The 16,942-nt window shown below is 38.6% G+C and overlaps 1 protein-coding gene across 1 annotated transcript in view; it reads right to left on the reverse strand.

Moving 5' to 3' along the window:
• Positions 1 to 16,942, reverse strand: part of ANKRD31 (ankyrin repeat domain 31) — a 145,749-nt gene that overhangs the window by 80,691 nt on the left and 48,116 nt on the right. The window contains 2 exon segments of the mRNA XM_060091756.1: positions 6,038 to 6,180; positions 13,641 to 13,796. Of these exon segments, the coding sequence (XP_059947739.1) occupies positions 6,038 to 6,180; positions 13,641 to 13,796 (299 nt within the window).

The raw sequence follows: 16,942 nt of genomic DNA on the forward strand, positions 1-16,942 counted from the left end.
TTTTCTTTTAAAATTAATTTATTATTTTTGAATAGGAAATTAATAAATATGGTTCAAAATACAGAAGGCTCAGAGAAGTTGACAATGAAAAATAAGTTTCCCTCCTCAACCCTTGTCCTCTAGTCATCTAATTATTTTTTCTAAGTCAGCTCTGGTTACAGTTTCTCCTGAATTTTTCCAGAGTTAGTCTAGTCCAACAGGTATATATGTACGTATCATAACTGTGTACACACATTTTTTCTTACACAAGTGATCATATACTATATACATTCCTCTATATCTTAGCTTATTTCCTGCCCACCCCACCCTGCAACAGACTTTGAAGATTGTTCCAAATCAGTATGGATTGAACTTCATCATTCTTTTTAGCAGCTGAGTAATAGTTTGCTTTTGAATGTACTATATGAATGTAAATTATAGTATATAATTTACTTAACCAGTACCCTACTGATGCATGTTTAAGTTGCTTCCAAGTTTTTGCAACAGATATATGTCTTAATCATCTTTATATTCCCAGTGTCTATTTCAGTATCTGGCATAGAGTATATATTTAATAAATGTTGTTTAATAAAAGAATGAATATTGACCATGGAGGATGTGGGTAACAGGCTTTAAATAACATACTAAATGAAGCCTAGATTTCCAAGTTAATGTTTGGAATGAGAGAAAGGATCTGAATTTCTGTAAATTTTATGCATCTAAAGATTAAAGGTATATACATTTTTCCTTTTATAAGAAAGCATTCTAGAAGAGAAAAATGCCCCACCACACACAGGGAGAATATGAGCTAAATCTTTTAAAAATTATTAAGACTCAGCAACTTGATTCTGCTTTTCAAATGGCTTTACTGTGGGAGTTTAATGCTAGATAGGGGGATTGAAAGTAATAGTAGATACAATTAAATTTATAATTCATATTCCTGAAGCTTCACATTTTGTTTAGTAATACAAATAGAGAGTGTACCACTTTCTTTCAGGAAAAGTAATTTCATAAGTGGGTTGCCAAAGGAGCTGTGTTGCTTATCTCTGGAGGTTTCATGTCAAATACTAAGCCATTGCACTATGAAAGTAACTCAGGATCAATAAGCATGAGAAGGAAGATGGGAGGAAGGGAAAAGGCAAGGGCTAGAGCTTCACTTTTCTGTTAATCTGGGTTGGTGATCCCAAGGGAGTGAATACATTACCTTGACAGAGTCTCTGTTTTAGACTCTGGATACTCTGCTTCACCAACTATTCACATTTACCAATTCTCTCTATGGCTTGGTATCAGGAATTCTGAAGCCTAACTAATATATCCTCTTTAAAAAACTCTCTTCTTACCAAATGGTAGTAAATCAGTTATTTCCACTGCGTTTTTTACCCCTATTTTAAATCTGCATTTAGGTTCTGTATTAGTTATCTGTTGCTACCTAACAAGTTACCCCAAAACGTAGTAGCTTAAAACAGTAATAAATATTTATAATCCCATAGTTTCTGTGGGTCAGGAATTTGGGAGTGGCCACAGGTGGATGGTTCTGCCTCAGGGTCTCTCATGAGGTTACAGTCAAGAGGTTGGCTGGAGATACAATCACCTAAAAGCTTGCCTGGGGACTTCCCTGGTGGCGCAGTAGTTAAGAATCCGCCTGCCAAGGCAGGGGACATGGATCGAGCCCTGGTCCGGGAAGATCCCACATGCCACGGAGCAACTAAGCCCCTGGGGCACAACTACTGAGCCTGCACTCCAGAGCCCGCGAGCCAAAACTACTGAGCCCACGTGCCTAGAGCCCATGCTCCGCAACAAGAGAAGCCACTGCAATGAGAAGCCCACAACGAAGAGTAGCCCCCACTCGCCTCAACTAGAGAAAGCCCACGTGCAGCAACGAAGACCCAACGCAGCCAAAAATAAATAAATAAATTTATTTTTAAAAATTTAAAAATTAAAAAATAAAAATAAATAAAAGTTTGCCTGGGACTGGAGGATCTCTTTCTAAGATGGCTCACTCACATGGCTGTGGGCAGGAGGCCTTTGTCCACTGCCACATGAACCTCTCCATGGAGCTGCTTGAGTGGCTGCATGAAATGACATCTGGCTTCTCCCAGCGTTGCTGAACAAGTGAGTGAGAGAACAAGGAAGACGCCACAACAGTTTTCAACCTAGTCTTAGAAGTCATGTGCTGTGTCACTCCTGCCACATGGTGTTTGTTAGAAGCAACTCGCTGAAACTCCAGCCCACCCTCCTGAGGAGAGGAATCAGGATCCACCTTGCGAAGGGAGGACTGTTAAAGAATTTGTGGACATATTTTAAGATTACCACATGTTCTTAACTGGAACAAGCAGAGCAATTTCAGTAAGTGGCTGGCCTCACAATCCCTACTTATTTAGTTCATCAAACAATAGGCCCCATAAGGAAATACACTGCTACTTAAAGCGTGTCCGTGGCTTTTCACCTTTAATCATATTATTGACTCTAGTGCTTTCCTCCCTCTAGAATCAGCTGACTTCTGTGTGGCTGAACCACACTGACTCCATTTTGTCAGCTCTATCTTAGGTCTGAAGTCCTACCCCTCCCCTTTCTGCATGATTAAGCTTTAGCCTACTCACAAGGAATGTGCCCAAGCCAGATAAATTCCCTGTCAACTTTTACCCTTGCTTTCATCTGATGTGAAAACTGGAAGAGTGTCTTTTGTTGACACAGATGCTTAATGGTCATGAGACCCCCCAGGGGGAGGAAAAATCTCCAGTTCCAGTCAGTGTGGACATGCTTCTCATTTGGTAGTCAGATTCTGTTGTCAGCTTTGGCCACTTTAAATCTCCCTGTGCTCCTTTCAGTGGTGAGGAGCACAGCTGAGAATGCCTCTGGATTGTTGTCTGCCCAATCCTGCCAGTATGTAAATTACCCACAATAAACTTCACAATTGCACTTTATGGAATTGCCTGCTTTGTTTTCCAGTCTCTCTCAAAGTTCCTTTTCAGTTTGGAGGATATTATTCCATATCTCTGCCTTCCAACAACTTCCTTGCATAAGAAGCCAACAGGACAGAGAATAAAATTCTTTCAAGTACTGGAAAAGACAGTATTTTTACCACACATCCCTAATGGAATATAAACAAAACAAAAAGAACTGTAAAAAAAGCACTTCATTAGTAGTTCCATTGTTAATAATAATATTGTTAATATTCATAATAATAATACACTAATAGTAATACTGTAAGTATGCTGTACAATAAAGAAATTAATGTATTAAGAAACAAATGTTTAGCATAAGAGAAAAAGAGATACAAGTATAAAATCAAAGTTATTATGAATCTATAATATTAAGTCTGAAGTGGAAATATCAGTAAGAACTCATGATTTGTTTTTCTTTCTAAAAGCATACATTTCACTGAAAATGCCTAAAAACAATGACATCCAATAGCAATGAGCACACATAGCACCCAGATTGTGGTCTCTGATAGATTTTACATTAAAACACCATTTAGAGAAAATATGGGAAGAAACAAAGATAAACTCAGTCAAATCCAGGATTTAGGAAGTTCTATAAGACAAATGACCCAGGTTCTAGAAGACACAAAAAAACAAAATATAGGAAGAACTGTTATAGATTAAAACACACTTAAGAGGGACTTCCCTGGTGGTCCAGTGGTAAAAAATCCACCTTCCAATGCAGGGGACGCAGGTTCAATCCCTAGTCAGGGAACTAAGATCCCGCATGCCGCAGGTCAACTAAGCCTGCGTGCCACAACTACTAAGCTCCTGCACCTCAACTAGAGCTCACGTGCTGCAAACTACAGAGCCCACGCACTCTGGAGCCTGGGCACCACAATTAGAGAAGAGAAAACCTGCATGCCACAACTAGAGAGAAGCCCGAGCACTACAACAAAGAGCCCACACGCCAGAACGAAAAATCCTGCATGCCTCAATGAAGATCCAGTGTGCTGCAACTAAGACCCGATGCAGCCAAAAATAAATAAAATAAATAAATAATAAACCTATAAAAAAACCCACACACACTTAAGAGACATAACAAACACATGTAATGTACAGACATTGATAGATCCTGATTCAAACAAAAACTTGTAATAAAAAACATTTTTAGATAATTTGGGGAAATTTAAATATGGACTAGATATTATTAAATGGTATTTAAAATTTTAATTTTTATTAGGTAAGATGATAAAAAATGTGGGTGTGGAAAAAAATGTCCTTATCTGTTAGAGATGCAGGTACACGTATTTATGGATAAAATGGTATGATGTCTGGGATTTTTAAAAAATACTCCCAACAACAACAAAACACCATCCATGCTCCGGCCTGTTGATGTGGTATGACTTTTTAAAGTGTAGTAGAATATACAATCAAACTTTATAAGAAAGCTCACTCGAGACACAAATGGAATGCATAATCACCATGTCTGGGGGATAGCTTTTCAATATCTGTGAATCCCAGTAACACTGTCAGTGAACCTCCAATTCAACATCTCAAATATTTATATACCACAGGATACTTCAGGAGTTAGAGGCCTGTGTCTTTGGTCCCTTTTACTTCACTAAGGGTACAAGAGAAGGCTACATATCTGCAAAGGCCAGAAAGAAGACTGCAGTTATAGTTTGTGAGGCAGAAGTTAATTGGAGCCAAGTTATCAGGAGGGGCAAAGGAAGAACTGAGAAAGAAAAGAAAAAAAGGTATAAAGCACCCACGGCTCATATTACCCAAAGGGAGAAAAGATTCTTGACCAGGACAGGTCAGCCCTGGCAAGTTGGAGAGCGGATGGGCCATGGAAAGAGAGAAGAAATGCTTTGGCATGAGGTTTCTCTGCTAGAGGCCAGTTTTGAAGAGCAGATAAAAGACAGAGAGAGGGCTCACACCATCACTTGTTCTAGCATTCTTCTGGCCATTAAATTAGGTCCAAGGCAGAGTTCTCTCCCCCAAGCCCTCTACAAAATGTGCAGGAATGACCACCTACCGTCAGGTGATACATTATCCAAAAAAAGCAAAACCACCTAAACCCTCCAAACTAGGAAGGGATATGTCCTATTTGTCTATGCCCATGGTTCCTGGCAGCCTTCCCCAGCTCTACCTGTGGTAGGCATTTCTTCTGGAGGAACACTGAACAGATCTTCCTGAGCCTAGCTGATTAGCCCCCTTTCCTACCCTAGAGGTTTTAAACCCAGAGGCAACTTCCAATACTTGAAATAAATAATAAGCTATTTTCACAAGTGCCTCAGACCAATGCAGTTCCTGGACCAGAAAAATGTCTAGGAAGCTCAGAACGTATATGATAAAGCAAGTGTGCTGGAATTCATAATCTTAATTAATATTACCATTATTGAAGTTACTATTAACCAACTTGTATAGAATTATAGTATTTTTTTTTCTTTTTTTTTTTTTAAATTTACGCGGGCCTCTCACTGCCGCGGCCTCCCCCGCCGCGGAGCACAGGCTCCGGACGCGCAGGCCCAGCGGCCACTGCTCACGGGCCCAGCCGCTCCGCGGCACATGGGATCCTCCCAGACCGGGGCACGAACCCGTATCCCCCGCATCGGCAAGCGGACTCCCAACCACTGCGCCACCAGGGAGGCCCTAGAATTATAGTATTTTGATACTATAACCACTGGTACCTCTGTGCTGGTGTGTACTGGCTCATCATTAAAACCTGGGAGGTTCTCATGTCTTAGTCTGACTCTGAAAGTAACACTAGACTACAAAAAGCTGTAAGCCTGCTATCAGGGCTGGACATCACTGTGTAACACTCTAAGAAGGAAATGTTCTCCTAAAGCCTATAAAGAACCATACAAAAAGAGTCTAAAGAAATTTTTAAAATACTGTGTATAACCAAAATACACATTCTGTAGTTATTAAAAGTAACATGTAAAATGGGATCTACCACATTAGGCACAACCGATCCATCACACAGTAAAATTTTATTATGAATTCTGAGTATTGATTAGCAGAATGAACTGAAACTGGATCCCTATCTGTTTTTCTATTGCTTGGTCCCAGAGGTTTTTTAATACTTGAAGAATGTAATGTTTGCTCTGCAAACAAAAGAATCACAGTACCTTATAATGTCCATTCATCACAGCATCATGTAGGGGAGTGATCTGGTACATTCCTCTGATATTTACATCTGCTCCACCCTTTAATAGTTCACTTGCTGTCTGATAAAATCCTCCTACACTAGCTTCATGAAGTGCTGTCCAACCTATTACACAAAAAAGAAATGGTGTTTGTTTATATTTGGTATCTTAGTAATGTTTGTGCTTGCCCTTAAAATAAGAACTCTAAGTTGTTGCTTTAAAAATATTTTGGTTATATGAGACAAGATAATCTCACCATGAAAGCAACCTGTATTATTTGTGGATTCAATAAATCTGATGGACAAATGAAATTCCTACCCCTAATTCTGTTGGTGTTAATATGGAATTTTACTTATGAAAATAAGTAAAATATTTGAAACTATTTTTGCCCCCCTCAAATAAAAAGGCTGTAAGGGGGGTCATTATTAGCTCATAGAGAATGCTGGTTGCAGGCTACTTTTCTGCAGAGAAGAGGGGGAAAAGTCTTATTTGTAACTCAAGGTACTTCCATTAAAATAACCCACCCAGCCAGCAAGACTACGCAGACATCAGTTCAAAAGTATACAGTCGACTCGTGAACAACGTGGGTTTGAACTGTGCAGGTTCGCCTTACACACAGATTTTTTTCCAACAGTAAATACTACAGTACTACACAATCTGAGGTTAGCTGAAGGAGTAACCATGGATACGGAGGGCCAACTGTAACTTATTCTCAGATTTTTGACCACACAGAGGGTTGGCACCCTTAACTCCCACGTTGTTCATGGGTAAACTGTATATTTCTTTTCTCCCTATTTGCAAAAAGTTAGTTACAGTAAATTCAACAAACATACCACAAACTGCTCCAAAAAAACCCAGTCATCCAAATAAATATCTTCTTCCTTTGCTAGCCAGATATAATGGTATAAGTCAAAGATATCTAAACTCCAAAAAATCATACGATTGATATAAGAAAACATAAAAAGTTGCAAGTTAAAGTGTGCTTCATTCTTTCCTTCCATAAACCAGAGTTTCTCAATCTTGGCACTAATATTTTCAGAACCTTCTCCATAATCCAGTTTCTCAATCTTGGCACTGACATTTTAGGCTAAATGTTCTGGGCACTGTAGGCTGTTTAGCAGTATCCCTGGTCTTAATCCATCAGATGCCAGTAGTACCCTGCTGCCCATTCCAGTTGCAAAAACTAAAAATGTTTCCAGAAACTACCAAATGTCCCCTTTGAGGGGACACTCCAGTTAAGAACGTCTATAGAAGGACTTTCTCCAATAGTATTAATTAGAAAGCCTTGAGGAAGAAATGAAGAGCACCAAAACTGGTAAATATATAGTTAATAGAATTTATTTCCTATAAATTTCCTTAAAATACACTAAGCTACTTAAAGCAAAAATTATAACTATGTTTTGGAGTTTATCCTGTATATACATGTAATATATGCGACAGACATAAAGTAAGGGATAAGGGAGGGGCTTCCCTGGTGGCACAGTGGTTAAGAATCCACCTGCCAATGCAGGGGATACGGGTTCAAGCCCTGAGCCAGGAAGATCCCTCATGCCATGGAGCAACTAAGCCCATGTGCCACAACTACTGAGCCTGTGCTCTAGAGCCCACGAGCCACAACTACTGAGCCTGTGTGCCACAAGTACTGAAGCCCGTGTGCCTAGAGCCCACGCTCCACAACAAGAGAAGCCACTGCAATGAGAAGGCTGCACACAGCAACAAAGAGTAGCCCCCACTCACTGCAACTAGAGAAAGACCACGCACAGCAACGAAGACCCAATGTAGCCAAAAATAAATAAATAAATTTATAAAAAAAAGGAAAAAGGAGATATATTTGATGTTCTTACATTTTATATGAAGTATTACAATATTAACTCTAAGAAGACTATAAAACATTAAAAATGTATATTGTAATCCCTAGAGTAATCACTACAAAATAATGCAAAGACAAAAACAAATAAATGAAGACACAAGAAACACGAGTAAAATGGCAGTAAATCCAAATATTCATATTAAACGAAAATCGACTAATTACCCCAATTAGACAGGCAGAGGTTGTCAGAATGAAATTAGAACATTTTCTCACACCATATACAAAAATAAACTCAAAAAGGATTGAAGATGTAAATGTAAGATGGGAAATCATAAAACTCCCAGAAGAAAACAGAGGCAGAACACACTTTGACATAAATCATAGCAATACTTTTTTGGATCTGTCTCTTAAGATGAAGGAAACAAAAGCAAAAATAAACAAATGGGACCTAGTTAAACTGAAAAGCTTTTGCACAGCAAAGGAAACCATCGACAAAACAAAAAGACAATGTACTGGATGGGAAAAAACATTTGCAAATGATATGACCAATAAGAGGTCAATATCCAAAATACATAAACAGCTCATACAACTCAATATCAAAAAAACAAACAGGCCAATCAAAAAATGGGCAGAAGACCTGAACAGACATTTTTCCGAAGAAGACATACAGCTGGCTAACAGGCACATGAAAAGATGCCCAACATGAAAAATTATCAGAGAAATGCAAATCAAAACCACAATGAGATATCACCTCACAACTGTCAAAATGGCTATCATCAAAAAGTCTGCAAATAACAAAGGCTGGTGAGGATGCAGAGAAAAGAGAACCCTTGTACACTGCTGGTGGAAATGTAAATTGGTACAGCCACTATGGAAAACTGTAGGGAGGTTCCTCAAAAACCAAAAAACAGAACTACCTTATGATCCAGCAATTCTACTGCTGGGTATGTATCTGAAGAAAATGAAAACACTAATTTGAAGATACATGCACCCCAATGTTCACAGCAGCATTATTTACAAATAGTCAAGATCTGGAAGCAACTTAAGTGCCCAACAATGATGAACAGAAAAATAAGATGTGGTACACACGTACACACACACACACACACACACACACACACACACACACACACAATGGAATATTACTCAGCCATAAAAAAGAATGAAATCTGTCATTTGCAACAATGTGGATGGACCTAGAGAGTACTATGCTTAGCGAAATACGACAGAGAAAGACAAATACTATATGTTATGACGTGTGAAATCTAAAAAATAAAACAAACAAATGTATATAACAAAAGAGAAACAGCCTTACACATATAGAGTAAAAATTAATGGCTACCAGTGGATAGAGGGAAGTGGGGAGGGGCAAGAAAGGGGTAGGGAATTAAGAGACACAATCTACTATGTACAAAATACATAAGCAATATGGAAATATTGTACAGGACTGGGAAATATAGCCATTATTTTGTATTAACTTTAAATGGAGTATAACATATAAAAATATTGCATCACTATGTTGTATACCTGAAACTAATATTGTAAATCAACTAAACTTCAATTTTTAAAAATAATAAAGAAATAAATGTCTGAGAAAGCCATGTTGGAGTTGAAAGAATAATTTAAAAAATAAAAAATATGTATACTGGCCTCTGCCCCCTGGTTCCTAACACAGAGCTCCTAATACCCTTGTAAACAGGGGTGGCAGGAGAATCTTTCGTCCTTATAGTCTTTGACCCTAGTTCCTGATACAGAATTTCCAAGACCTTTGTAATTTCCTGAATGATAGGAGAACTGGTCTCAGAGCTCCTAAAATCCCCTGGAATTTCCTGGGAGATAGAAGTGTATTTTGTTCCAATGAGGCAAGTTTTGGTGGGCTCATAGATGAGGCTGGTCACCAGAAAGACCAAGTCATAATTAGAAGCTGGAACTTTCAAGTCTGCCTCTGTACTTCAGAAAGGAGAGAGGGGCTAGAAATGGATTTAATAATCGATCATGCCTACGTGATGAAGTCTCCATAAAAATCTCCAAAGTATGGGGTTTGGAGAGCTTATCCAGGTTGGTGAACACATCTGCATGCTGAGAGGACAGCACACCCCAATTCCATGGAGACAGAATTTCCTGTGTTTTAGACCCTTCCAGACCTCACCTTATGTACCCTCTTCATCTGGCTTTTCATCTGTATCCTTAATCATATGCTTTATTACATAATAAACTGGTAAATATAAGTTAAGTGCTTCCCTGAGTCCATGAGCTGTTCTAGGAAATGATCAAATCCAAGAAATGGGTCATGGTAACCCCCAGTTTGTAGCCAAGGTGAGTGAAAGCTGTGGGTAACCTGGTGATCTCCTACTTGTGATTGGCATGTGAAGTGGGGTCAGCCTCATGGGACTGATTTCTTAATCTGTGGAGTCTACACTAACAATGTTTAGTGTCAGAATTGAATTGAATTGCAGGATACCTAGGTGGTGTGGAAGAATTGTTCAATGTATGGAAAACCCATGTATCTGGGTGTGAGTAGAGGAGAAACACATGAGTGTTTCCCTTTACAATAAGTACGTAACAAAAACAAATATGGAGAATCTAGGAATTAGGTATATGGATGTTCACTGTTCAATTCTTTCAACTTTTCTGTATGTTTGAAATTTTTCATAATTTCATAAAAATTTTCAAATAAATGTGAACTTTTGGAAGATAACTATTTAAGAACTATCTATTTAAAAAAAATAATATAAAAACTCTCTTCCCCCAAAGTACTGTCTCCAATAAAAAGCGTGAACTAATTGCTATTTAGATTCTGGGACCTGTAAACCAGTGGAAATTTGCTTACTGATAATGTACACTGGTTAACTTGATTATTTGTCACAGTCTAGGTTTAGTGGGATAAAAAATGAAGTATCAGAAATCCAAAAGTTATTAACTTTGGAATGTAGGTGATTTTCCTTCTAGGAAACTTCCTTTCCTTATTTAGGTTTTGCTTAAACTACAATAAAAATTAGTTTCCTAAAGGGGACAGAAAAGGCTGCTACAGGAATGAGAAAATAACCATAACAAAGGATGTTTGTTTTCCCTGAGCTCAGAATGACTAAAAGATAAGGTAAATGTAAAGCAACTGTCTGGCTTCCAAGAAAAAGCCAGTCTCATACACTAAATTTACTTCAGAAAATTCCCAAAGAAAACAAAGTCCATGTGAGCAACTCATAGTAAATGATGGGGTCTTGGGGAGGGAAGCTGAAAATGAATGCTACTTTAAGTGTGACCTAAGTAAGCAAGGATGACCCAGTGATGAACAGTATCAGTTCCAGGGTTGAAAGAAATTCCCAGCAGCAACAAAGCCAGAGGGACCTTTATTCTGCAGAAAGCTACTCTAGACCACATAAAGGGCTACATATTCCAGAAAGAAATCAAATGTAACAAAGAATTTCCCTTCTCCTAAGGCTTACTCCTTCTGTGTTGTAAAACCACTCCTCTTAAATAAAGATGGAGTACATTTTATAACAGATCTTTTATTATCTCCCAAAACTGCAGGTTGGGAGATCCTTAAGCAACATAGTTTTTTTTTTTTAAAAATGTAACTATCTTGGAGGAAATTTCTTCAAAGGTTAATAAGAGTGTAAATTTCCTATGAAGACAATATAATTTAACGCATTTGTTTAAAAAGATTCAAGATCATATAATATTAGTTATATGATCTAATGCAGCAATTGTTAACACCCACAGAGATATAAAGTGCACTCTCTTCATTACAGCCCTCAACAATTTTGCCTCTCATTTTTTATCTGTCTCTTGCCTTGCTGTTGGCTTAAACTTCTTGCTATTATCAATATCCTGGCCTAAGCCAACCTTTCTTTTCAGTTCTAATGTATCATAGGCTTAGGAATCAGATAGGATTCTGTGTAAAATAATGCTCAAGTCATTGATCTGAGAGGGTTTTAGCAAAGAAGCTTTATTAGATCTATTTTAGGTATTCAGAATTTATTTTCAGGCTACTTCATGGTTGTCACCCTTGGTTTTGATAGGTAAAGAATTACTGAAATTGGTTTTTTAAATCAAAGATATCACAAAATGTAAATGAGGACTTATAAAATGCAAATGTTACCTATAAAAAGACCATTGGTCTGTTACTATAACATTTTGTTAATTCCTCAAAAGGCACTTAAGCCTTTATTGGATTATCTCACAAAATAAATTTATTTAAACCTTCCTAGTAGATACTGTATATCTTTTTGTTTTCATAGTATCTGGCACAGAGAAGGCATATGGTAAAAGCTCACTACATTGAATTATATGGAGGCCATACACCTCTTGTCAGTAGTTCTTGAACATTAATGAGAATAAAAATCATCTAGGGAACTTGATTTCCAGATTTTAACCTACAGATTTTGATTGTGACTTTGAGTGATTTTGTGTGTGTGTGTGCTTTGGGGGGGTGAAGTAAAGGTTGCATTTTGAACAAATATTTTAAGTGACTCTTACGAAAATGGCTTATGGACAACCCTTTGCAAACACTGCCCTCTGCAATTCTGTGGGATGTGGTAGCCAGAAGTAGTAAAGGTCAGATTAAGATGCAAATTGAGAAGGAAAAACAGAAAACAAGAGAGTTCAAAAAGTCTGGAAAATATGGAAGGATAAAGAATTCATGAAGGTCACAGAAGTACCTAGGGAAGTGAGAAGAAGGTCACTGCCTGGCCAAAGACAAGCAGGGAATAGCAACTGGGGATGTTAGTGATGGCACAGAAAAAAAGGTTAATGAAAAGAAACATGTTAAGATTGATGCTTGGGAAATCCATAAAGTCCAATTAGTGGCATGCTGAACTACTCCTGAACTTAAGGAGCACATAGAGACTAAGAGAAAGAACCATATATTTCTCAAAATCAAGGGAGCAAGTGCTCTGGCTAGCAAGTAAGGATCCAAGGTTGAGAGCTATAAGACCATAATGGATGAACTGGGTGTGAGACTTAGAATAATAGTCTTTAAAACACTGATTATAGGATAAACCCAGGTGCTGCTAAAGTAAGTACTGGGGGTGCTTGTCCATGGACTGTGCTGCTGATCTCTGTGTACCATAAGACTTTGTGCACTGTTTCATACACCGAGAAAGTCTAGAAACAATAGTAAAAGTATGGACACAGTGCTGCTCAGTGTTTTAAGTACTTACGTGCCTTTAAGAAATCATTCCTCTCCAGGAGAACGTATCAGGTTCTCCCCACAGGAAGACTGTACCAGAGACCTAGCCTTGCAGAAAGACTGTTCTTTCTGAGCTTCCTGCCCCACCCTCTCTACCTCATAGTCTGTTCTCTCCATTTCCCTGGCAATTGTCCTTGTTGTACATCTACCATTTTATCATCAATTTTCCCTGAAGCTCAGTGTACCATCTGCTTCTTTCAGCTTTGAACCTCACTCCTCTTCCATTAAAAGCTGAGTCCATAGTAAAAATGCCCACACAAAGCCAGCAAGCCAGCCCCAGGAACCCCATCCTTCTGTGTAATGCCACTGCACATGGCCCACCTGGTGCAGTGGGCCTTTGAAGGCATAACCTTTGAAGGAAGGCATAATCTTTGAAGGTGAAATGTAATGTTCTTCTCCTGCCTCTCCCCCTTAACTTACCACTTCCCTGGGAGATGATGGTGAAGCACTGCCTAAGTAGAAAAATTACCTGGAAGCTTTCTGTTTGAGACTTGTCTTAGGCCTACTTTGCCATACTTTCATAGTAGTGACTCAGCTGAAACTACAAACCATTCTTAAGATAACTGTAAGTGGTAACCACAACCTACCAGCATAACTTGGTTGATTAACATTTCCACCTTTCTTCACATAATGATGAACAAGATCAGCGTCATTGTGCAGAGCAGCTTTATACAATAAGTTCTCTCCAAAGATGTTTCTACGGTTAATGGTACAACGAGATACTTTATTCATCTTCATTTTTTCTGAAATGAGGGCATGAACAAAAGAAAACAAAAAAATTAATAATCCTTATTTGAAAATCAAGAGGAATATAAGTAATAGAATGAATCCAGTCAACATTCTGGAATAGAGTATATTACATTATGGAAGAGTATTTCATCCATTAACCCAACTATAATGGTATCTACATGCAAAAAGGTGAAAAAGACAAATGTCATTAGTTTGAAATATTTGAGTAAATTATACATCATGTAAGCAGTTTATATTGATTGAAACTCCAGGAAAGGTGCATACATGAGAAGACTAATGGATTATTTTCTTAAAAGTTCTGGTGAAAGGGATTATTTAAATCCAGAATTAGATGTTATTAAACCTAACAAAATATTACAATACCAAAATGTCTTATAAAACCATGAGGAGAAAATCTCAGAAGTATATAAGGAAGATACAAAAATTAACCCCAGCAAGACCAGAAAAGAGAATACTAAATTTTCTTTCTTTACTAAAAATAATTGTCATGAAATTAAATAAAGCTTGGTCTTGAGCAGTATAATAGTTTTGATTTCCTAAGCTGGGAAATACACAATTAAAATAGTTTTCCAGGTTATATATACCAAGTATCATTTCTCCCCTGTGCCTCCTAAACTCCTCATCTAGATAATCCAAATTCTGTCAATTTTTACAGATAATACTCATTTGGTTTTCCTCAATTTCAGAATAGCATTTTTTTCCTTTGGCGCACCACCCAGCTTGTGGGATTGAACCCCGGGCCCTCGGCAGTGACAGCGCAGGGTCCTAACCACTGGACCGCCAGGGAATTCCCTCCGAGTAACTTTGGTGATAGCTTTTCTAGTTTCATCTAAATAACCTGCCCCATCCTAAAACCTCAGAAAGGTAATCGAGTACTGCAACAGATTGCTTAATGGACCACAATTTAACTGCTTTGTTTTTATTTGATTCTCTCCATTCAGTTCCACTGTAAAACAAACCAACTGCTGAACACCTGAGCCTGCCTCCCCCCACCCCAGACTACAAAGTATTCTGTTCCCACCAGATAAACTATATGCAAAAATCAACAGTCTTTACTCCCAGATCTTTCTTTTCCAGTTGTACCCGCTATTATAAATATGCAATTTATTCAAAATAACAAATTAAGAATACAAAAATTTTCAATGAACCTAAGTTGTGAAAGACATTCACTTCCAATCATGACTAAATAACTGCTGTGACTTGCCCTCCCATTGTAAACAAATAGAATATTAAACAAAATATATGGGGGAAAAGACCCTTTATTCAGACATTGGAAAACAGGTAGTTCAGACCTATTTGACTCCCCTGAGTGAAGACAAACAATGAAGTGAGCCCTAAGGTCACTCACTCAAGCTTCTTGTCTGGAGGCTTTTCAGAGTATAGCACAAGCATAGCAAGGTGATTCTGCTGAGCTAAGGAGACAGAGGTCAGAGTCTGGGGAGGCTGGGGTGAACAGAATTTACAGGGCAGGGCACCAGAGATGAGAGCATAGAGAAAAGGCACCAGAAATCTATAAGAAGGGCTCCTTGAGTCGTTATCTGAATACTGAACTGCTTATGCGTGGGGTGAATCTTCATGAGGCTGGGCAAGAAAAGTTACCCAGGAACTATAAATTAACAACCATCAGAGATCACACAGGCTGGGAGACATTCACATTCCTGCCAGGCTGAGGAGAGAGACCTTGCTGAACTACTGGAACATTCAGAGAGACCTTTAATGGGTCATGTCTTAGTAGCAGAGCTAAAATAGTTCTAGAGCAAGGCCTACACTAGACCTGACTAACAAGGTTTTAAAAAAAGTGTTGAAAGGATCAAACTGATCTTCAAGTAACTTGTTGGCCAAAACAAATATCAACACTCTTAAAATACACAGAATGACACTGAATAACATTCTGCTGCATACGGATATACAATTGTTCTCTACTAAAAAGGCCTTGTGCCTTTGTCAAAACTCAGGGTTTATTTCTGAACTCCTTTCTCCTTCCATGGACCTATTTCCCTATCTTGATGCCAACATCATGCTGTTTTTTTTTTTTTTTTTTTTTTTTTTGCGGTACGCGGGCCTCTCACTATTGTGGCCTCTCCCGTTGCGGAGCACAGGCTCCGGACGCGCAGGCCCAGCGGCCATGGCTCATGGGCCCAGCCGCTCCGCGGCATGTGGGATCCCCCCAGACCGGGGCACGAACCCGTGTCCCCTGCATCGGCAGGCGGACTCTCAACCACTGCGCCACCAGGGAAGCCCCATCATGCTGTTTTGATTATGCCATATAATAATTCTTGAAATCAGGCAGTGTTAGCCCTTTAACTTTGTTCTTTGATATCAGAGTTGTCTTACTATTCTAGATTCTTTGCATTCCATATGAATTTTAGAACCAGCTTTGGAATTTCTACAAGAAAATCCTAATCAAAATCAAAATCCTTTTGATTGAGATTGTGTAGAATCCATAAATATACCTGAGTAGAAATAACATCTTAATAATATAGTCTTCTGACTCTCTCTCCATTTCTCTCCATCAAATTTTCTGTTTTCTGTTTAATATTTTGTAGGTTTCAGCGTACCTGTCTTTTACATCTTTTGCTAAATTTTTTTTCTTTTTTTTTTGCGGTATGCGGGCCTCTCACTGTTATGGCCTCTCCCGATGCGGAGCACAGGCTCTGGACGCGCAGGCCCAGCGGCCATGGCTCACGGGCCCAGCCGCTCCGCGGCATGTGGGATCTTCCCGGACCAGGGCACAAACCCGTGTCCTCTGCATTGGCAGGCGGACTCTCAACCACTGCGCCACCAGGGAAGCCCTCTTTTGCTAAATTTTATCCGTATTTCACATTTTTTGAAACTGCGGCATAAATTTCACTTCCTAGTTGTTTGGTTTTCATATTTCACTTTCTAATTGTTTGTTGCTAAAATACAGAAATATAATTAATATCTGTATATTAATCTTGTATTTTGGAACTTTGCTAAACTCACTTACAGTTGCTTTTATTGTAGATTCCATCAGATTTTCTATATAGACGATTATGTCACTTGTGACTAAAGACTGTTTTACTTCTTCTTTTCCAACATGGATGCCTTTTATTTGTTTTTCTTCCTGACTGTACTGGCTAGGACCTCCCGTACAATGATCAATGGAAGTGGTGGGAAC

The sequence above is a fragment of the Mesoplodon densirostris genome, chromosome 3, assembly GCF_025265405.1.
Source record: "Mesoplodon densirostris isolate mMesDen1 chromosome 3, mMesDen1 primary haplotype, whole genome shotgun sequence".
NCBI lineage: Eukaryota > Metazoa > Chordata > Mammalia > Artiodactyla > Ziphiidae > Mesoplodon > Mesoplodon densirostris.